Raw genomic sequence first — 22,892 nt, forward strand, 5'->3', positions numbered from 1 at the left:
TAAGTAGAATAGTTCTTATAAATGTATGTTCTGAAATGCTTCGTTTCAGAGATACAGAGTGTAGAAGTTTCATTTTTATTTCGATTTTTATCAAATAATTTCTGAATTAACGTCCATATTTGGATGAAAATTGTTTTCTGGGAGTTTTTTGACATGAGAAATTTGATACTGATGTTAATATGACTCCTATTTGTAGGGGGCGCCACCTACATGTGTTTTAACTGTTTTGAAGAGTAATAACTTTTCGTCCGTACCTGTATGAAACTACTGTGTGAAAAAATTACATACATTTGCGTCATTTTTTACGTAAAAAATGTCTCTTAGTTAAAATCGCTATGAGCCACCGTTCTCAAGATATTTAGAATGGAAATACTCAATACATGTCATTATTGAGAAAAAATAATAAAATAAAAATAAGTAGATAAAGTTGGAAACTTTTAAATTAATAATAAATTTTTCTTCGAAAAAATTAAAATAAAACAGTTTCTGTTGAACTTTTGGCACAAAAACATTTCAAATTTATTCACTATAATAACTGTTTGGTCACACGTAGCTATTTTTACCAAGAGACAGTTTTTACGTAAAAAATTACAGAAATATATAATTTTTTACTTTACAAAAAAATGTGATGAAAATAAACTCAAAAAATGGAGTTTTACTTGCATTTATAGCTTTGTTTGGGAAGGTTTTTAAGCTCCGCCCATTCTCGTGACGTCAGCCTTACTAAACTTGACGTCAGTCTACTAAACAGTTGTGAATTATAGGAAAATACAGGCCTAATGTGAACTCATATCGTGGACATTATAAAGTGTGGTGGAAGTTTGCCTATAAATGCGTTGTAGAAGGTGAAGTGAAAAGACAAAGGCAGAATTGGGACTGGAACCATATGAAGGCCCATAGAAAAATGGGCAAGGAATACGGAGAACTATACAAGAAAAATCTTAAAAATGCTGTAAGTTAATGTGGTTGAGTGTAATTTTTAATAAAAATTAATTCACAATAACCGAATTTTTAAGTGTTCCGAAGCAGATAAAGCAAGAATAACAGATTGCGAGAAGAGGCTGGATTTAACGAGCATCGTTATCATTAGACAAAGAATCGAGATGGAAACAGAAAGGTTGCAGAAACAATTGGCAAAAACTCAAAAGAAAGGTTGGATGACCGGATGGTTTAAAGGATCTTCTACCAGCACAGAATATGACGATTCCAGCAAATCTGATCTCTGTAAGTAGAATTGAAATACAGAGCCGTGGTGCAAAGATTTAAATCGTGATTTAAATTAACAGATTTTCTTAATTTTTTTTTAACTTAATTTTTTGCACCCTGTATAGTTTCAAAAAAAGTTTCATATCAGCTTTCCTGCTTGAAATTTGCATTCTAATATTCTTTAATATATTTATGGGACTAATAGTATATAATTCTGGTAGATTTTGTATATATAAAAGTACTATACAAGCTTTTGTACCTAATAACACTACTATTGACGTCGTGGACTCTGTGAAATTCTTAGGACTTGTCCTAGGACTTAGACAACTCGTTAAAATGGGACTTGCACATCGAAGCTTTATCAAAGAAACTAAGCGCTGCCTGTTTTGCGCTAAGATCAGTTTCTAAGGAACTTAACTTATCAACCTCTAGAATGGCCTATTATGCCCTTTTTGAGTCACATCTTCGTTATGCTCTTCCATTCTGGGGTACTTGCTGCGCAACAAAATTTGATCGTATTTTCAAACTTCAAAAGAGAGCAGTTCGATATGTATTGGGACTGAACAGTAGAACTCACTGCCAGAATTTCTTTAAAAATTTCAAAATACTGAGTTTTCCTTCTTTATTCATTTTTCAATCCATTTGCTTAATCCGCAAGCACATATCTGCTATTCCCGAAAGGCCATCTCACAACTATCCACTTAGGAATGCGGAGCACGATCTTTATCTGCCAACCCCGAGCTCAGAACTTTAGATCTTATAAACTTCGTGGATAAAGCTATGCCATATGTATATTACACACGACTTTGTTTACGGGACTTTCGCATGCATTTTTCTATTTATTTCTTACTAGAACAAGATTATCGTATGAGCCTATCCTTCTCTCTGAATACGCTACTGAGCATGCGCAGAACGATATTAGACGTGAACGCTAACTTGGAGCTTTTTTTCGCTGCGTTGACAACAATTACTAAAAATATAGACCATTAATTTCTTTGAATCAAGATATAACTGATAATTTGTGTATTAATTATTTTGAAAACGTTTGTCATATTATTTCAATATAATTTTTATATAAATTTAAAACAGAAATTAAATGATCTAACGATAGATTCTTTTTTAAAAATGCATAAAATCAAAACGCATAAAATCAGTAACCAGGGAAACATTAAAATATTTTTTGACATTGAAAAGTCAAAACATATTTTAATCAAAAAATTTAATTACAGTCACTTTTTGTGCTTTTTGTATACTGCATAGATAAATGCAACAAGTTGTATACTGTTTGGCCCGTGATAATAAAGAGTTCGTTTGGATTTCCGACGATATTTTAGATTTGTTTTCTTTTTGAAAGTTTGTTTTTGTAGTGTGATAAAGTTAGTGGATAAATTAATAGCATAGACATGATGACTAATACAAGTGTTATATGTGAAGCTGTCCGCAATAGGAAATATCTTATCCTAAAGAACTCCACAATACTAAAAGTATGAAAACCTCTGAAGTATGTTCCAAATCAAAAAACAAGATAAGTGTTATTTAAAATCGTTTTTTAAACCAACTTTTATTCAGAGAGATAGACATTTTATGTTAGGTAACTTAATCACTTTAAACCTTATTAGGTAATTAGCCTTTGATTTTTTTGCTTTAAATAATTAATATACTAGTAAATATTATCTAATAAATAATTAATATCCGAATAACAATATTATTTTCTCAAATTTATATATTTATATTTTCTATTTTATGACATAAAAATGACATATACACAAAAGAAAGACAGCTGATTGGTCAGTCAGTGTCAAAGACAAAGATAATCAGATAGTCGAATGTCGCTGATGTGTCTTCAACAAAAATGATGCGAATTTACTTATCCACGAAGTTTATAAGATCTAAGCTCAGAACTAGTTAAAAGCTCAATACTGTACAATGCCAAAAAAAAGTGCAATCATCTGCCTTTGAATATCAAGTCGCTTTCATTCTTTTCCGTATTTCGCAAAGCTCTGAAATCATACTTACTGGAGAGAGCCCTATATGCGGTAAACGACTTTTTTGGTGATGTTTAATCATGAACAATTTTGAATTTTAAAATTTTGATCATATCACACACTGGTCAAAGGTCGAGTATTTAATATTTTATAACTTTTAAAATTATATGTATTTACAATTTTCCTACTGTAAAATTTTACTGATACGCCTTTTTTTGTCTTCTGCGATTGTCCCTGTATGTTCTATTTGTAATTTTAATGACTTAATTTTTTTTGAATTGTATATTTTTTTATTTGTATATTTTTTGTGCTTTTGTTTGTTTTGTAAATGCTTTGTCGATGAAGCTATTTTGTTTTTTTTCACAATAAAGCGTTATTTATTATTATTTATATACATTTTATGTGTAGTAAAACAGTTTGAAAAGGAAATGACGCCTGAAGAAAAAGCTAGACTATATAAGGCTATTGGCTATCAAGAGAATGCCGAAATTGCAGTGTATCCAGAGGACTTTGTAGATAAATCATTAAGTTTCTTGCTTAGGTAGGTGATAAGTAGCAGGCGAATATGCAATATTAATATCTTCAAAAACAATGTTTTATTTTATAGAACCTTAGAAATAGAACTTCGAGATGACGATAATGATGTCAAGACAATATTATTATCATCATTGAAAGGCGTTAAAGTTAAGCTAGAAACCCGAGTATCGGCGTCTGCTTTAAAGTAAGTGTCTCAAAATCTATACAGCGAGAAAATTTACGATTTTGACAGATATGATTCGAAAATTGACAGGGAAAAAAATAATTAAATTGGCACACATTAACTGTCACTTTCGTATATTGTCTCATTGTACAGACTGATACGATTTAAATAGATATATGTATACAGGGTGTCCCCGAAATAAGTGCAAGTATTTTAAGGGGTAGTAGATCAAGCCAATGTTCTAATAGATGATACACCTATGGAAAGAGTACAAAAATACAAAGATCTAGGCAGTTGGTTGACCGAAAACTTGGATCAATCAGCAGAAATAAAAGCTCGAATAGAAATAGCCAGAGCATCTTTTGTAAAACTCAAAAAATGTCTCTGCAGTGGAGACATCAACTTAAAGCTTAGATTAAGAATGCTAAGGGGTTACATATTTGCAACTCTACTCTATGGTTCAGAGGCTTGGACACTTAAAAAGGCCGAAATGGAGAAGCTTGAGGCATTCGAAAGATGGTGTTATCGGCGTGTGCTGAGGATTGCATGGACTGACAAGGTTACAAATGTAGAACTGCGACGCAGAATTCAGAAGGACGAAGAGGTGATTAACACCCTTAAAAAGAGAAGACTTGAGTACTTTGGACACATAATGAGAGGACCTAAATATGCCCTGCTGCAGAACATAATAGAAGGAAAGGTAAAGGGCAGAAGGAGCCAAGGAAGAAGAACATCATGGCTCAAGAATTTGAGAGAATGGTTTGGAATGACTTCAAACCAGTTATGCAGAGCAACCGTTAACAAAGTTAGAATTGCCATGATGATTTCCAACCTCCATTAGGAGATGGAACCCGAAGAAGAAGAGGATCTGACCAAAAGAAACATATTTTCTCTTTACTATTTTTCAAAATAAATTGAAACTAACCGAATTATTTAACTTTGAAAATTTAAAAAAATGATGGGAACATTTTGAGAGCCGCAAATGCAAATACCAAGCAATTACCAGAATCTCAGCTTGTTCGATGCCCAATGTTGACACATCGACTAGAAATATTTAAAAACGACTTGGAAAAATTTAGTTTTTTTGTAGAAATTATAAATGTAGAACAATATAAAAAAAAATCGCAAAAAAATCTCATAGGGTCGAACTATAGATACTACCAGTTAAAATTCTTGCACTTATTTCTGGGGTATCCTGTATAGATAGATATTATTATATGTTTATATCATCAAGAATTTTAAGACTTTTTCCGGGAGCTATATTTTCGACATATTTTAGAGCGCACGTAGCCATAGATCATTTAAAAACAGACGGCCTGAAACAGGAAGATTTCCTTCCCGTGTTGTTTTCGCCTGAAGAACGAATTGTCAAGGGAGTTAAAAGTTTGTTAGATGTCACTTTTGAGACAAATCCCTTGGACAAGAGGTACTTCACACTATAGTTATTTATATTATTGTAAAAGTTACATTTTAGTTGTGATCAGAGAATCAATCTTGTAGCAAAACCACTGAAGATAATATACGATGCGCAAACGATCAACAAAGTGATAGATATATTCAAGATTCCTCCTGATTCTTCTCTTGACCAGTAAGACTTTTTCTATACAGGGTGGTCCAAATTCTATTCGGGAAAACTTTGGCAGCGTATTCTGCAGATAAAAATACGTAGTTATTTCACTTAGTAGTTTATTACAGGTGGTGGCGAAAAGTTATTACTCTGCAAAACAGTTCAAAAAACATGTAGGTGGCGCTCTACAAGCAAGAGTCTTTCAAACCAGAACCTTTAACCAACCAGGAGCCATATTCACATCAAAATCAAATTTCTCATGCCAAGAAACACCCAGAGCCCAATTTTCATCCAAATATTAACCTTAGTTCAGAAATTACTTGGAAAAAATCGAAATAAAAACGAAACTTCTACACAATGTATCACCGAAACTAATCATTTTAGGATATACATTTATAAAAGCTTTTTAACTTATTTTTATCTGAAAAATATGCCTGCTGAAGTTTCCGGAATACAATTCGGACCACCCTATATAAATTTTCTGAACGTATTTTTAATATACAGTGTGTTTGTTTAGACTTTCTGCTGCAGCGTCTGATAAATTAACTGACGTTAAACAAATGACCTCTACAGGACTACAATATGCCATAGAGCAGCATAATCGTCTAGATTTGGACATATTGTTACACGCACCTTTGATTATAATTCCGTATGGTGGAAAGTACGAGGAGATACAGAATGTACTGGTTGTGGATCTTGGTACAGTTAAAGTATATTCTGCTGGTCACAGATCTTCAATAGCAGATGTAAGTTCAAATCTATTTTTTTCTGTATATACCAACCCCATACCCGTCTACATATGACGTTTTACCTGTCAGTTGATAGGGAAGACCATCTAGAGAATCGACGATAGTTCTGTAGATGATCTTCCGTCTAGCCCTGTCTAAGCATAAGTTTTTAGCTGTCAGGTAAAACGGATTAAAGACTGAATCTATGGTAATCGCAAAACAATTTCCGATGCACGTGGTCAACTTTGAGTGACAAGCGATGGCGACAGCGCTGCCAGATTGTGATGGATTGATGAGATGAATCTTAATTTAAAAGTGACAAACAGTATATTTATTATATCATTTTTTTTTAAAGATTTTTACGTTTTATTTTTAATTTAATAACTAATATTTTAGTAATTAATTGATTTATTTGTTTTATAGCTTATTTTACTTATTACATATTGGCAAAAACTAGTTCATTATGAAGATCTCTCATCTTACAACGCCATAAGTGGTAATAACAAGTAAGAGGGTGCTATTAATGCACAAACTAATAATCACAGAATTTAATAAAAACTAACGTAGAAGTAACTTTGAAAGTGGTGTAATGTGCTTATCAATCAAACTTGCTTAATAAAGGACCTTTATTGTCACATTCTCGTTCAAAATAGTTTATCAGAGAAGCTACTAGCTCTTTGCTTCGACTGTTTAAATGCTTCGGCATATTTTCAACACACAATTTCAAGAAATGCAATACAAAAACTCGAAAATTTAGTTCTTAAAAGAACTGTTTGTGCTTAAAAGTACAATTTAAAAAAAAGACTATGAAAATAGGCAAAAAACGAGAATTACTCACAAAGATTCAACAACAACACGATATTATACAAATAATAACTGACATTAGGATAATTGTCAAATAATAAAGGACAACCTTGCTGAAAACGGTGCAATGTGACCAACATAACGGTAATAAAATTCTGTTTAATCTAAATATCTGTTACAATCATTTGCTCTATAAAGTAAAATGAAGAGCTGCTCGGTATCTTAAATTATACAACAAATTTAAATATTTTTGCCAAAATTTCATTTAGCCAGGTTTATAGACTTTAATGTCGATTTGATTGATGACGTGCATCGGAAAATGTTTTGCGATTACAATAGACCTTCAATTATTACACAAAATATTACTTTTTTCTATCTCAAAAATCAAAATTCCCTTGAAATTTTCCTTATTATAACCATCATTATAGGTGAAAAAATTGTACAAGGAAGGAATGGCTCAAGAGGAAATATTTGAAAAAATGACCAAGCACAGTTACGATCGCTTCAAAATGGACCTCTCCGATTTGCAGATCATGATCGCGCAAAGCGAAGAAAATTGGAGAGAATGCATCGAACATCACAACATTAGCGATATGCATTTGCTCAGGCCTTTCAGTTTGAGCGTCGAATACTCAAAATGTCTTATTTTGGACGACCCAAGGTAAGAAAAAAGAAATTATCTATTAAAGGATTTTAATTTGAATAAAAATCAAATTTTAGACTACCTCATACAAAAATAACCTGTGATTTGCCTTCCATTGATATATGTATATCTGACGCGAGGTTATTGCTTCTAGTGACGTTGGTTACAAGTATACCCTTTCCAACGAGTGATGATGATGAATTGGAATCTTCACTGGGACCTTTGAATGTACGACAGTGATTAGACACTTTAAAGCCTGATTCGGAACCTTGAAATTGGTGGAATAAGTTAGTGGTTTCAATTACATATACTTTATACTTATGAGTTTACGATCATTCACAATTTCTTAAACAATTAAAATTAATAGGTTAATCCTAGGAACAACTTTCGGTAGTCAGTTGTATCCATAAAAAAGCCTAATAATTAGCTTATAAAACAAACTTTTTGTTTCTAACCACAATTTCTCTTGGCGGATGGTAATCAAAGTAGAGGTGTATAGTTCTTGAACGATCTAGTTCCAATGAACTATTTCGGCCTCGGAATGAAAGGAACTAGTTCCTGGTTTCTCAAAGAACTAGTTCCTCAGGACCTATTCCGGGATCGAGACTATGACCGATATATAATAATATGCGACGGCGACGGATTGGCCAGCGCGATCGTAGCCCGATGCTAGGCAGGAGTGGGGAGTGCCAGGCGTATGTTATCGGATCCGGACCTAGAAGAACTAAATAAAAGACTAGTTTACGTACGGATCGGCCAGCGCAATCGTATACCGGTGCTAGGCGGGAGTGGAGAGTGCCAGCCGTATGTTACCTATATCGGACCGAAAGGACTGAGAGGAACTAATTAAAAGACTAGTTCACGGGAATCTATTCAGTCGGCAGATCCGAGATATAATACAAGGCGGCGACGATGTATTCGGCATTGTATATTGCCACAGCCGGCGTAATTACCACAGAAAATTGTCGTGGATTGTTTTTGATCTTTAGTTTGTTCTTTGAATATTTTATGGGAATGTTTCACTTTAGGTCCCTAAAATTAAGAAATATCTTATAAAATGAAGTAGATATTCTGAATTTTTAGGCAAAAACAAAAAGCTTGAAGTGAGTAAAAATGCAATTTTTCGTTAAATTTTCATATTATTTTCTCAACTGATTTGTGATATAGTTTTTTAAACTCTGATTTGAGTTTCTTTTTAATTTTTTTTATCTGCAATAAAACTTACGTATATGTTTTTAACATACGCAATTACACGTCTCGTTATATTTCGTACATTATAAAAATTATACAGATCATTCTGTGAATAGTTCTGACCTCGGTTCTGCCTGACAACGAAACCCATTAGCAAGCAACGTAACGATGTCAATGTTAGTCGGGAACTATTGCGAACTAAAGACCTAGTTTAATGAACTATTCCTCTGGAGGAACTAGACCTAGGGAACTAGTTCCTGCCAAGGAACTAGAATTCTCACCTCTAAACCAAAGGCCAAAATAACATTACCCGCAAATTTTGAAGTATAATTAGTTAGTATTAAAGTTAAAAGTTTGTCAGCTTTTTCTACTAATTGAAAATCACTACCACTAATTTTGACGTTCTGAATGCTTACTTTGGTATTAGAGGAACAAACTTCTACGTTAATTGAAACCACTAATTTATTACACTAATTTCGAAGTACCGAATGAAGGCTAAAAAGTTATATTTTTATATTTTTTTTTAGAAAAAACTGTCTGCATCTAGAACCAGCTTATTGAAACAGATACAGGATGTTAATATAGCTGCACCTAAAGCTCTTTCTAAAGTAGCTTCGTCCACATCAACTTCTGCAACGCAATTTCAATTGATGGTTATGTCAGTTTGTCTATCAGGTAATAAAAAAAAATTAAAGCGAAAATGTCAAAATTTGACATATGATATGTTATTCTATTCAGAGTGTCATTTTCTATTGAATAAAGCAAAAAAATACCGATAAAAGAGTGTCATTTAAAAATTAAAATTTGATTTCCGGTGAAAGAGGAAGTGACCAAAAACAATTGAATACGTCAATCAATCCTAATTTATGTCATATAATAACATACCAAATCTCGTTTTTTTATCTGAAAAACTAAATAAGTTATAGGAGTGAACCACTTTTGAGACGCACCCTGTAGAGATCATACTATTTTTATAAAAAGCTTATGCTATTTAGAACAAATTTTCATGATAAACAAAAATAAAAACCAATTTTCATGATTTTTTCTCAAATTTTGAAGTCTCCAATATTCGCAATAATTTCTCCGTAATTCTAGACCTGAGACAAGGTCTTTCCAGTCTTATACACTGTGCAGAAATTCAATAAAATTGCGAAATAAACAAGGAGTAATAAATAATCAAGGCAGAAATGCGCAACTAGAATTATTGTAACAAACTGTCAAGAGAAACGTCAAACATAACTAATAAATGAAATTGCTGTGACGTACCTTTCGTCTCCAATGTATGAATATTATAAGTAGTATTTTTTACTCTCTCGCTCCTTAGTTTCGTTTTATTCAATGTAAAGACAACAGAATGTGATTTATTTATTATCTTTCAGAAATCAGATTTACGCTAAACCAGCAAGAGACACTTCAGTCCCCACAGCACGAACTGGCTACTTTTAAAGTTTTGTCATTGCAAGCCTCACTTTTACAGCGAACTTTCGATATGAAAGTCAGTCTTCTTCTGGGAGGAATCTCCTTAACTCAAAACAGAAACGATTCCGTGATCAACATCATCAGCACTCCACTGGAATACACCTCAAGCGACTCGTGTCTGTTTAAAGTTGAATACACTCAAGTACGACTTGTCTTTTTTTTTAGTTTCTAAGGTACAGTTTGAGATATTTTACTTTTTTTAGGTTGATACGAAATCGCCAGAATTCAAAACCGTTCATCAGTTGTGCGAAACTTGCCTGACGGTCGATTTCAGCATTTTAACCGTACAACTACACCAAGAAGCCCTACTTCTTCTTATCGAATTTGCGCAAAGCTTACAAAATTCCGTCACAGATATTACCAGCAGTTCTGGTCCAGTTCCCTTAGGTACGGTGTCCTGGTGCGACCGAGAAAAAAAACGGCGTCGTGGTATCCTTTGAAGCGATAATAATCGCTAATAATTTCGAAGGTTGCTATGACACCGTTTTTTGGTCAAATACGATTCTTTTATTTAAGAAACTGAATAATTTGGCGTGTTTATTTACATTTGTAGCTAGGCGTTTGAGTATAGCCAGCAATCTAAGTGATTTTGGAAAAGAAACTTCCAAGACTTTGTTGTCGAGACAGCGGAGACAGGTGGATTCGGTGGTGGAAAGTATAAAAATCAAAATTAAAGCTAGGATTGAAGAGGTTAAGGTTAACTTTTCTACTGACAGGTAATTATTTTATAATTGATTGAATTATTTAATTTGTTTTAGGTTATATTTTATTGCAAAAAAAATTTTTGCCAAGATTTCTAATGAAGTTATGTCAGAAAACTGATATTTACAAATAACGGAACCGTTACTGTTATTTATCATTTTAAAATAACAGGTTTATGTTATTTTAAACAGTTATTCTTACTACACCTAAAACATAAAAAATATAACAGTACATTCGCTATTGGCAAGTTTTGTAATGAATTCATGCCACAAAACTGTTATTTTGAATAAAATATTTGGAAATGTTATTGTAATATAAATAATATTTTACTAAAAATGACATTTTATTACTAAAACTATTTTTATTGGTAAGATTTGTTATGAATTCATGTCGCAAAACTGTTATTTACAAATATTTGGGACTGTTTCTTACAAATAACAGTTAGGACTGTTACTGTTCTTTATAAATAACACTTTAAAATAACAGGTTTATGTTATTTTAATCTGGTATTATTATTGCACAGAAAAACTGTCGGAACTGTTAATATTATTTATCATTTTAAAATAACAGGTTTATGTTATTTTAATCTGGTATTATTATTGCACAGAAAAACTGTCGGAACTGTTAATATTATTTATCATTTTAAAATAACAGGTTTATGTTATTTCAAACAGTTATTATTACTACACTTAAAGCCTAAAAATATAACAGTACAGTCGCTATTGACAGGTTTTGTAATGAATTCGTGTCACAAAACTGTTATTTCCAAAAAAATATTTGGAGCTGTTATTGTAATATTATAAATAATATTTTACTAAAAATGGCATTTTATTAGTGAAACTATTTTTATTGTTAAGATTTGTTATGAATTCATGTCTCAAAACTGTTATTTACAAATAACGTTTGGGACTGTTATTACAAATAACAGTTAGTTGTTATTGTTTTTTTATAAATAACAGTTTAAAATAACAGACTTTAATTAGTAAAATACGATAATTTATATTTAAATTGTTTTTAATGTTCCTAAAATGTTTCGTCAATATTATTTTTCTTAATAATGTATTTTTTTCTGTAGTTTGAACATCGCTTCCATAGCTTTTAGAGACCTAAATGCCGAAGTGATTGTAAAAACCACTTACACCCAAGTCATGGCCAATCTCCGCGAATTGTCAGTTATGGATTTAAATCCCGAAACCAAACACAGTGCGGTACGCATTTCCAACATTTATTTAACCGAACCTATGTATTATCCATATTTAAATTTTACTAGATCCTGAAAACCGAAGCAGACGATGCCCTTACGGTACTGGTTGTTCTCAATAACTTGGAGGGCGAATCTTACAAGCCTGACATAGATGTGCAAGTTAAGATGGGTGGTACCAGAATAGTATTCGTAAACTGGTTCGTCACCAACTTTTTGGTATTTTTTAAATAAATTAGCTGTGCAGGGTGATGCACGGTTAATACTAAGTTAGATGTTTATACGGAGGTGATTTAAAAATACCAACGACTATACAGGGTGTTCTAATAAAAATAAGTAAAAAAGTTTGTATAAATGTATGTTCTAAAATGCCTAGTTTCGGAGATACAGGGTGTAGAAGTTTCATTTTTATTTCGATTTTTTCCAAATAATTTCTAAAGTAACGTCAATATTTGGATAAAAATTTAACATGAGAAATTTGATTTTGATGTCAATATGATTCCTATTTGTAAGGGGCACCCCTACATGTGTTTTACCTGTTTTGAAGTGTAATAACTTTTCGTCCGTACCTGTATAAAACTAGTGAGTGAAAAAGTATACAATTACGACGTTTAACGTAGCATTTATTTGTTCTCCAAAACCGTCTAACCTACCATCAACCGTGAACCACCCTGTGTATCAGGGTATATATTAAACATATTTTTAGGGTTTCCTCAATCAATTTCAAGCGGCCCAGCAAGCCATCGTGGAGGCTTCAGAAGTGGCCGCTCAGAAAGCCAAAGAGAACGCAAAAGAAATGTATCAGAAAGCGACTAAAATACAGTTGCAGATCAATCTTAGGGCTCCGAAAATTCTGGTTCCCGCCAGTAGTCAGAGCACGGACGCTTTGCTTCTAGATCTCGGTATCATTTCGATTAGCAACAGATTTAATGTTCTGGATATTAAAAATAAGGTAAGGTCTCTACAATCGTCGCTCAGTGTTACGTCACATGTATTGTCACTAGTAACTGTCATAATAATATCGAAATTAATTAAATCGAATTGTTTAAGTGATATTTTCAAGTCAATAACTCGGAAACGGTTGATTTGAGGTACATTTGAGCCTTATTTATATATTCTTAAAGTTGCTCAACCGACTAGACAAAATGTGCTGCCAACTGGAGGACAAATCGTGAACCATTCAGGGCGGAGTCAAAAATATCGATTATTTTCGTCATTTTCCTCAGAGTAATGTAATATAGCCCGGGTTTCTGCGAACTTTAATAGTGATCAGCTGATTAAGATATTTAAACGAAACTTTTATTTTATTGTAAATTGTAGATTATTTTTGCCTGTTATTTTAAGAATTCTAAACCGTATTAACAAAGAAATTATTATTTCGATATGTTGGTACATTATTTATAATTTATGATAATGCTAATTGGCTGTTAATTAATATTTAAAAAAAAGTTACATACCTATTTTAATTTGATTTAATGCAGGTTTATAAAAGAATCATTTCATTCTTAGATTATTTTATTCTAAATTGAGTGCTTTACGAATTTTACGATAATTTTTTTAAACATAAAACTTTTTACATTTTCGATGCCGACTAATTGGCATGGTATTATTGGTATGGAAATTAGCCAAGAAAGAAAAGAATTGGCTATAACATGTAATTTTTCGAAAAAAAAAAAACATATTATACCTATATCGCTGAAAAGCTTAAAAAATGGCGCTTTTTATGAAGTTTACTTCCTAGCCATCTATGGTTTCCATTTTAAAAAAACATATGTTTGTGTCATATGTCAAAAATGACAGGCTTTAGAAAGAAAACAGAAAACACAAATTCATTAGGTATGTGATTATCTACAACTTTTATCTGAAAACTTTTGTCTAAAATACCGTATGATCGAATAAAAACGGCGTCAGCGATGGCTATGAAATGATGATCGATGATATTTCCCATATAATTTTACATATAAAATGACAGCGATCTTCATTTCATAGCCATCGTTGACGCCGTTTTTATTCGATCATAGTGTAGATTATAATGGAATTAGAGACAAGTTTTAAAATAGCCAAAATTTGTTTTTTTCGAAATATCTAATAAGCCTTGAACTTCTCCGAAAAATCTAAAAGGCGCATATTTATGACCCCACAAAACTGCAATTCTTTCCCCATTTAACCGACTTTCTATCTCCAGTAGTTTCCAAGATACCCATAGAGAATATCGTAGGAAACTCACCCTGCATAGTATTTAGAAACTATTATTATTATTTGACTAGATTAATTTGATTAATAAGACTCGATTAATTTAATTTAAAATAAATTTGATCAGTTTTTTTTTCGTATATTCTACTACCAGAAAATCAAAAATATATGATAACGCACTTTTCAACGAAGTTGAAGGAAGATACCTATAGTGTATCTGTCACAATACTTAATAGAATTACTACAATTAGAAGAAAAACAAAAAGAAAAAATACCCAAATACCTTCACCTACTACTCATCTATAAAATAAACGAATATAATCTCTTATAAAAACACTACACAACTACTTCTTTTATTCTACACTGAAAAAATTATCAAACTTACTAATTAATCAAACAAAAAGAAAAAACAACCAAATTATTCCTTCACCTACTACTTAACTACAAAATAAACTATAAAAACACTACTACTAAAGTATTTCTGGTAATATAATTAAACTACACTAAATATTATAATTAAACTTAAAAAAAAACGATCTAATTTTACACTACAACCACTACAACTACAAAGTAATAAGAACATTTTTTGAAACTAGAACTAGATTCGTGCGACCAGTATAATAGATCAAGCGGACAAAGAATATAAAATATGTACTTTAAAAATGTGCATTCAGAAAGAAAAAAATATCTCGAAAATTATCTAAACAAACATTTTTTTTTTCTTATCAGTGAAAAACATCGGCCTCGTCGGCCTTGCGGAATTTGTCGGGTATTTACAATGGTCGAATTGTATAATTACCAGCTTTTATAGCATATCTAATAGACAAAAAGTATCTGGTCGATTAGTAACCAATTGGCACAGTCCGAAAATTATCGATTTTTATTTTCTCTGTTTTTATTGGTCGCTTCAAAATTCAGAGTCACAAAAAATATTTTTCTGTAGTAAAAGACTGTGAAATACGTCCCGACATCTGGTGCTTTACATCCATAAACGTCTTAGGTTGAGCTACTTTAAAAATTCATATACAAGAATTTGAGGTACAGAACTGAAATATGCAATAAAATACAGGGAGTTGCATTAAAAAAATTAAGCTTTGATGTACCACGACTTTATGACCGACCCTGTATACTTAAATTTATTACTCGTTAATATGCATTTAAAAACCCTATAACGTTTATATTTAACTTTTTGCGGTACCTCGTGTATTTTACCTAATAATCGACCGTTTCCACACATATCAGCGACCCTGTATAGGCAGAATCTACTTTCTAATATTGACTAATATTGACAGGAAGGATACTCGGCAGTTGTGGACGATATGAACATAGCCTTGACTAATCTAATCCAGTCAAAAGTAAAATTGGACTCGAATGAAGCCATTCTTCAGGAGACGAATATCCTAGAACCTATCAATTTTGAGATCAAGGTTAAGAGAAACTTATCGGCCGCATGGTATAAGTCCATTCCAGATATAGAAGTCGGTGGAAAGATTAAATCTATCTGTCTACATCTGTCTCAGGCAGATTATCAGATGATTATGTCTGTTTTGAACGAGAACTTACAGGAAGGCAAGGTATTAACGAGTATTTATTGAAATATTTTTTAATTGTCTATACAAAAACGAATTACTTTTTTATTTATTAATTATTAAACATTATCAACAGATAAAAAATATAAACCTTTTTTAAAAATTATAAAGTGTGGCGAAAAGATGAAATACTATAAATTAGTATCAGTGTATTGTAAATTGTAATCGCAAAACATTTTCAAAGATTGAAGCTGCAAAAATTAGTTTAAACCGAATCTTATTATCGCTATGTTGGTCATATTGCGCCGTGTTCAGCAATGTTGTCGTTTATTATTTGACAATTATCCTAATGTCAATGATTATTTTGTATAATATCGTGTTGTTGAATCTTTGTGAGCAATTCTCGTTTTTTGCTTATTTTCGTATTTTGTTTTAAATTGCACATTTAAGCACAAATAGTTCTTTTAAGAACTAAATTTTCGAGTTTACGAAGAAATACGGCACAATTTCTTGAAATTGTGTGTTGAAAATATGCCAAAGCATTTAAACAGTCGAAGCAAAGAGCTTGTAGCTTCCCTGTTAAACAATTTGAACGAGAACGTGACAATAAATGTCCTTTATTACCTTTGACTGCAGTCAGAAAAGTAAGTTTGATTGATAAGCACATTATACCACTTTCAAAGTTAGTTTTATTCTGTGATTATTAGTTTGTGCATTAATATCATCCTCTTGTTATTACCACTTATGGCGTTGTAAGATACATCAATAAATAAATAACCCATAATTACTCTTAGAATAATCTTCAAAATGGACTAGTTTTTGCCAATATGTAATAAGTAAAATAAGCTATAAAACAAATAAATCAATTAATTACTAACATATTAGTTATTAAATTAAAAATAAAACGTAAAACTCTTAAAAAATGATATAATAAATATATTGTTTGTCAATTTTAAATTAAGATTCATCTCATAAATCCATCACAATTTGGCAGCGCTGTCTTTGTGCTTGAAATTGTTTTGCGATTACCATAGGTAAGCGGTGCATGTAAACCCACACTTATGGTATATTTCTTTATGGTCATTTCTCAGTGTATATCTAGGTGTGTATATTTTTTTAAGGCTGCAAGTCCTCCCGAAGAAATAAAAGTCACATCTACAACAACTGTCACGACAAGAGCTACATTGGAATCTGGTATTAGTTTAGTTTCAAGAGAAGATAAATCCGGGGCTAAAGAAAAGCCGCATATATTTCTACAGTTCACTTTCACCATGGATCATCTAATTCTCAATTTGTACAGCGGCGGTTTCAAGAGTGTAGGTGTTATTTTGTATTGTATATAAATGTATATATGTATTAAATTTTGTATTTAATCTGATAGAACGTAAAATCAACGCCTGATAAAAAAGCGGACAACCATCTTGGCCGATTTTCCTTAGAAGGGTTTGCAGTCAAAGGAAAAATTCTGTCAGACGATTCCCTGGTGGCTTCTATCTTACTGGTCAATTGTCTACTTGATGACATGCGCAAAGGCAGAGAAGATAAACTTAATAGATTAATAGAAAGGTTTGTCAATGAGCTACAAAATCTAAGAAGAGAATATATGACGTTGATAGTTGTTATTCTTATTCAAAATTAACTTGTTTTTTTTTGGTATTTTTTTACTATGCCTGTCCAAATCATCCATTTTTGGTAGACTGTCTATGGAGAGAGAATAACAATATAACGGGTGTTTCTCAAAAGTGGTTCGCTCCTCTAATTTTTTTATTTGTTCTGATAATAAAACGGAATTTGGTATTCAATTACTTTCGGTCATTTCCTGTTTCACCGGAAATGGCTACAACTTTTGATTTTTAAATAGTACTCCCGATATTTGTTTCCTTTATATGATAGACAATGACATTCTAAGTAGAATGACATATCATATGTCAACTTTTGGCATTTTCAATTAAAAAAATAGTCAGAGATCAAGGTTTTCAGTTTGCCAATTACTAGGTTTTCAGCACTTGGGTTTTTCAGATGTTGATTGGGAGAGGGTTAAAAATTTTAAAAAATCGTAACTCCAAAATTACAGTAGCTAGCGAAACGCGGTTTTCAATTTAAGATTAGGAATAATATTAGCAACAAAATTTGTAATAACATCAAAATCAGTCAGAGTCGCAGTTTTTGAGAAAAAAAAATATCAAGTATGGGTATACGTGCCTCCCGGCGCCAATTTTTTTATTTTCTATCTGAAAAAATAAAAAAGTTATAGGGGGTGAGCCACTTTTGAGAAACACCCGGTATAATTGTAATATACGAGATCCAAAAAATGACAAGAAAAACATTTAAATTCAAAAAAATGAATTGACAGTGAAGTGACAGCAGTTACTAGTGTCATATATTTTTTTGCTGGATACACTGTAATACAGTATAATCATTAACCTCAGTTTCTCGATAATTTTTTAGGTCTATGAACGACGATTCCGTATCCTTGCATTCCGACTCGGGCATTCCATCATCTCGCAGCATGATAGATATCACTTACCAACAGTCAGGGAACGACATGTTTGCGGACGTGCGCATTTTCAGTTTCACCCTGATCCTTTCCGTGGAATACCTGATGAAACTTGCAGACTTTTTCGGAGACACCGAAAAAAAGGCAAAGGCTCCGGTAGAAGTTAAAAGTACCAATGCAGCAGGTTAGAGGATATATAATTGATTTAACTTAAGAATCTATTACGCTGTACTGTTCGGGTCGCTCTCAGGGGTCGGGTAAAGCGGATGTGTGGCCGAAGGAAATATACAGGGTGTTTCAAAACAAATACGAAAAACTTCAGGGGGTGATTCCTTGTTCAAAATAAAGGGTAGTTTGTTTCATAAACGTTGAGTTAAAAGTCAACCATTCAGGAGATATCGCGGTACAAAGATGGCGGAAAAATAATGTTTTTATTTTTTATCTTGAAAACGAAAAGCGACAGACTAATGAAATTTTATGGAAGCATTACTGTTAAAAACACACTTTCTGGTAATTTTCTCACTTTTTTAAAATGAGTGGAAGGGGTTGAGATATACTACCCCTATCATTCTTGTTAACGAAATTTAAAGAAAAATCTTAGCAAGCACATGCAAAAAAATGAATTTGGATAGTTTAGTTTGTTTAGAAACTTTTTTATCTCTTGTGTTTTTTTGATAAAACTCACCGATTTGAAATTAAAAAATAAAATGTCAATTGACAAAATGACAAAAACATTTTTATTTTTAATTTCAAATCGGTGAGTTTTATCAAAAACACAAGAAAAAAAAGTTTCTAAACAAACTAAACTATCAATTTTTTGCATGTGTTTGATAAGATTTTTCTTTAAATTTCGTTAACAAGAATGAGAATGATGTATATTTCAACCCCTTCCACTCATTTTAAAAAAGTGAGAAAATTACCAGAAAGTGTGTTTTTAACAGTAATGCTTCCATAAAATTTCATTAGTCTGTCGCTTTTCGTTTTCAAGATAAAAAATAAAAACATTATTTTTCCGCCATCTTTGTACCGCGATATCTCCCTAATGGTTGACTTTTAACCCAACGTTTATGAAGCACACTACCCTTTATTTTGAACAAGGAATCACCCTCTGAAGTTGTTCGCATTTGTTTTGAAACACCCTGTATATTATATTTCAGAAATCTGCCTAAGGCTTAGCCCGATCCTGTCATGTTAAGCCACACCCAAAATCCCAAACACACGTGCTTTGATTAAGACTTGATTAAGGTTAATTTGTTACAAAACCATATAAATTATATATCACTGTAATAACAAACCTTCAATCTATTTCCGTATTGTAAGGGAATTTTAAATTATGTATGTCTTTATTCTCGAGAAAATTTAGTCCAAACATAAGGAATATTTTGTTGATGTTGACCATCAAAATCTTAAAAATAAAGAAGTTGTCTAAAAATGTTGACAACGTAAAATAAAACGACAAATTATTGAGTCTACCCTACATCATATTTTTACACGTTTTGAATTAAATTAAAATGTCACTGATAAACCGGAATTTAAGTCGGCTATTATAGGACCCCGTCGCGTTCGGTCAAAGATTTTTGATATGTTCTTTCCTTAATCTTTTTATTCAAAGTTACGACCTGATAACAATTAGTTAATGAGGTAAAATCAAAAAGCCTCAAACTTTCTCTATATTTCTCGCGCTTCCTTTTATTCTTTTTTTTAAATTATGGATTTCATGAAATGTACTATTTTTTTGTATTATCTTTGTGTATTTTACTTCATACTTTACTTTGTTGTTGGAACATGACAATTTTTTATTTAATAATGTTATAGCGAAAAAACCGTCGAAAGTATCCATTGAAGAAGCGCAGCCAAAATCATCCAGTCAGATAACGTTGAGCTTGAAGATCGAGAAACCCGACATTATCCTTGTCGAACACATGAACAATATAAACACGAACGCGATGATATTGAACGCCGAAGTCGTCCTAAAATTCAGAATGAACGGAGACCATCAAGTCGTAAACGGCTTGATTAAAGATTTGCAGTTGTACACTTGCAAATATAATCCTGCGCTAAGGGCAGAGAGCAGGGTGAGTGCAAAAATGTGTTGTGTCTAATTCCACAACCGATTTGACATCCAGTCGACTGACTATATAACTCTTTTTTCAATATATTATGTCTTATTTTATAGGGGAATATTCTGCATCCTGTAACAATCAGCCTAGCGGGAAGCACACCAGAAGACAAAGGGTTGCATATAGAACTTGTGGTTGAAGCTGTAATATTGAGAGTTTCCCCTGCAACAATAGAGCTCTTAAACAGGTAATTTAGAGGCTATGATAATTATGAAAATTTTGGACATTTGTTATTGAATTAGATGAGAAATATTCAATTTTTAAAATAGCCACTTCTTTGGAAGGACGTTGGTCGTATCTAGTATTGGTTTCCTTTGTTTTGATTGAGTGATAATTTGACACTGACGTTTATGAATATAAGTTGGAAATCAGTGGAAAAAAAATATGGAAATCAGTGATTGTTAACAATTACTAGTAAAAGCTCACATTCACTGATTTGCTAAGACTACGCCAGTAAAAGTTCAACAGCTGTTTTTGTTGGACGATAGCAGTGAGTTTGAAAGATTCAGTTAGCAGGGTTGTCGCATGTAAAATTTAAAGATAAATAAGGATGTTGAATAATAGGCAATATAAGGATAACAGTAAATTGAGCTAAACGTTGGCAACGTTGACAGACATCTGGCGTAAATGCGCTTTGTTTGTGGTTATGTATAATTATTGTTTTGTTATCGTTGTAAAAAGTGTTGTGCGGTATTTTCCCTATGGAAGAAATTTTCTGCGAAAAATTAAGGTAAACTAGATACTTGCAAGAATGTAATAGTGCTTGTTTTTTATTTTTGCAATATAATGAAGTCACAGCAAAAGTTAAGCGTGCGAGAGAAAAAAATATTAAGGAACCTAGTAACTATTGACTACTAAAAACGAATAACTCCCGTTGAAGAAAATTCGGGCATACTTTATTTTATCCATGATGAAGAACTTTATTAAAAAAACCTTGTACCAATAAGTAATCTTATGTTTATGAATGTTTTTTTTAAATTGTTTTGTATGCTTTAAAATGTTTATTATAGTACCTTTTAATATTTAGAAGGTTATGTCGTTCTTTTCTACAATTTTTAATAAATATAATAAAGAAGGAAATTGTAATTTTAAGGTATGTGGATCAGCTTGAATTTTTAGGTGGTATTCTGAAAAGTTTTATTTGTTGTAACTTTCACCAACATTCTTCCTCACCACTCTCTGTACAATAGAATAACTTTTACTGGCAAACTTTAGTAATTGTTACTTTCTCTATAGTGAATGTTAGAAATTACTAGGAAAAGTCGACAAATCTCTTTAAAATACCATATTCACTGGTCCAATGCAATTATTGGTGTGATTGCATAGCTACTGAAATTTAAGGAGTTTTTAAAATCACTTTAATGTGAATCCCGCAGTTCCTTTTTTATTGTTTGCTATACATATTTCCTTATATTTTTTCTAGAGTTCTAGCTACGATGTCCGAACAGCCGGCGACAGGCGGCGACGACGTAGAAGAGACCAACTTCCAACACATCTGGGACGTGAAACCGTTCAAAGACAACGACTTTTGGTTCTTGAAAAGTGACATGGCAGAGGAAGCCACAGAACAAGTGATGGAGTACATACCGGAAAAGAAAACCTTGCAGGAAATCTGCATTATATCCATGTCTTCCTTGGTGATAACCGTCGAAGCCGGTGTAGGAAACAAGACTCTGCCTATGTTACTATTCGAAACGACTTTGAAAGGAAGCGCGAAGAATTGGAGCTCTCAGTTGAGCGTGGAGGCTGGAATAACAGTTCAAATGGGGTACTACAACAGTAGGTTGGCGTTGTGGGAACCACTGATTGAACCGGTTGAAAGGAAACGTAATGGTAAACTGACGTTTGAACCTTGGGAACTGAAATTGGAACTTTCCATGAACGAACCTGATGACAGTTTGAATTTTTCCAGTCCAACATCAGAAGAGGTAAATATTAAGTCACTATTACATTAGACACATGGTCAGACGATGGTCAGACGGCGCTCTGATTGGTCAGAGCGTTTTCGCGCCACTTTTCATCCGTAAATTTGTTACTCCAGCCCGTCAATGGAGAAAGATCGTACGATAACAGACTTTTGACACTTTTTTGACAAATTTAATCTAACCTTAATAAAATATAATAGTACAAGAGCTAGCAACGTCGGAAAACGATAATTTTAAGAAAGCTGTTCTTTAATATATCTTTTGCTATGCTCTCTTAACCAAAGTGCGGGCCGTCTGGCTGCCGGTAGACTACTACGGTTCATTACTGCGCATCACATCTATACAAGGTATCCCATTTTCGTGTGTTGTGTGGGATTTCCTTATTATGACTAGAGATACAGTGATGCGATTTTCACATTACT

At 32.4% G+C, this 22,892-nt stretch overlaps 1 protein-coding gene across 1 annotated transcript in view; it reads left to right on the forward strand.

Annotated features, from left to right (window-relative positions):
* Positions 1-22,892, forward strand: part of LOC115882890 (vacuolar protein sorting-associated protein 13-like) — a 50,381-nt gene that overhangs the window by 5,850 nt on the left and 21,639 nt on the right. Inside the window, 23 exon segments of the mRNA XM_030901151.1 lie at positions 765-952; positions 1,017-1,224; positions 3,600-3,732; positions 3,799-3,912; positions 5,171-5,317; positions 5,366-5,479; positions 5,976-6,204; positions 7,419-7,651; positions 7,711-7,861; positions 9,352-9,499; positions 10,204-10,445; positions 10,507-10,690; positions 10,857-11,019; positions 12,081-12,213; positions 12,276-12,425; positions 12,913-13,158; positions 15,692-15,973; positions 17,050-17,244; positions 17,310-17,494; positions 18,377-18,609; positions 20,241-20,500; positions 20,602-20,732; positions 21,969-22,473. Of these exon segments, the coding sequence (XP_030757011.1) occupies positions 765-952; positions 1,017-1,224; positions 3,600-3,732; positions 3,799-3,912; positions 5,171-5,317; positions 5,366-5,479; positions 5,976-6,204; positions 7,419-7,651; positions 7,711-7,861; positions 9,352-9,499; positions 10,204-10,445; positions 10,507-10,690; positions 10,857-11,019; positions 12,081-12,213; positions 12,276-12,425; positions 12,913-13,158; positions 15,692-15,973; positions 17,050-17,244; positions 17,310-17,494; positions 18,377-18,609; positions 20,241-20,500; positions 20,602-20,732; positions 21,969-22,473 (4,574 nt within the window).

This window comes from Sitophilus oryzae, unplaced genomic scaffold, assembly GCF_002938485.1.
Source record: "Sitophilus oryzae breed Bouriz unplaced genomic scaffold, Soryzae_2.0 scaffold_179_pilon_pilon, whole genome shotgun sequence".
Classification (NCBI taxonomy): domain Eukaryota; kingdom Metazoa; phylum Arthropoda; class Insecta; order Coleoptera; family Curculionidae; genus Sitophilus; species Sitophilus oryzae.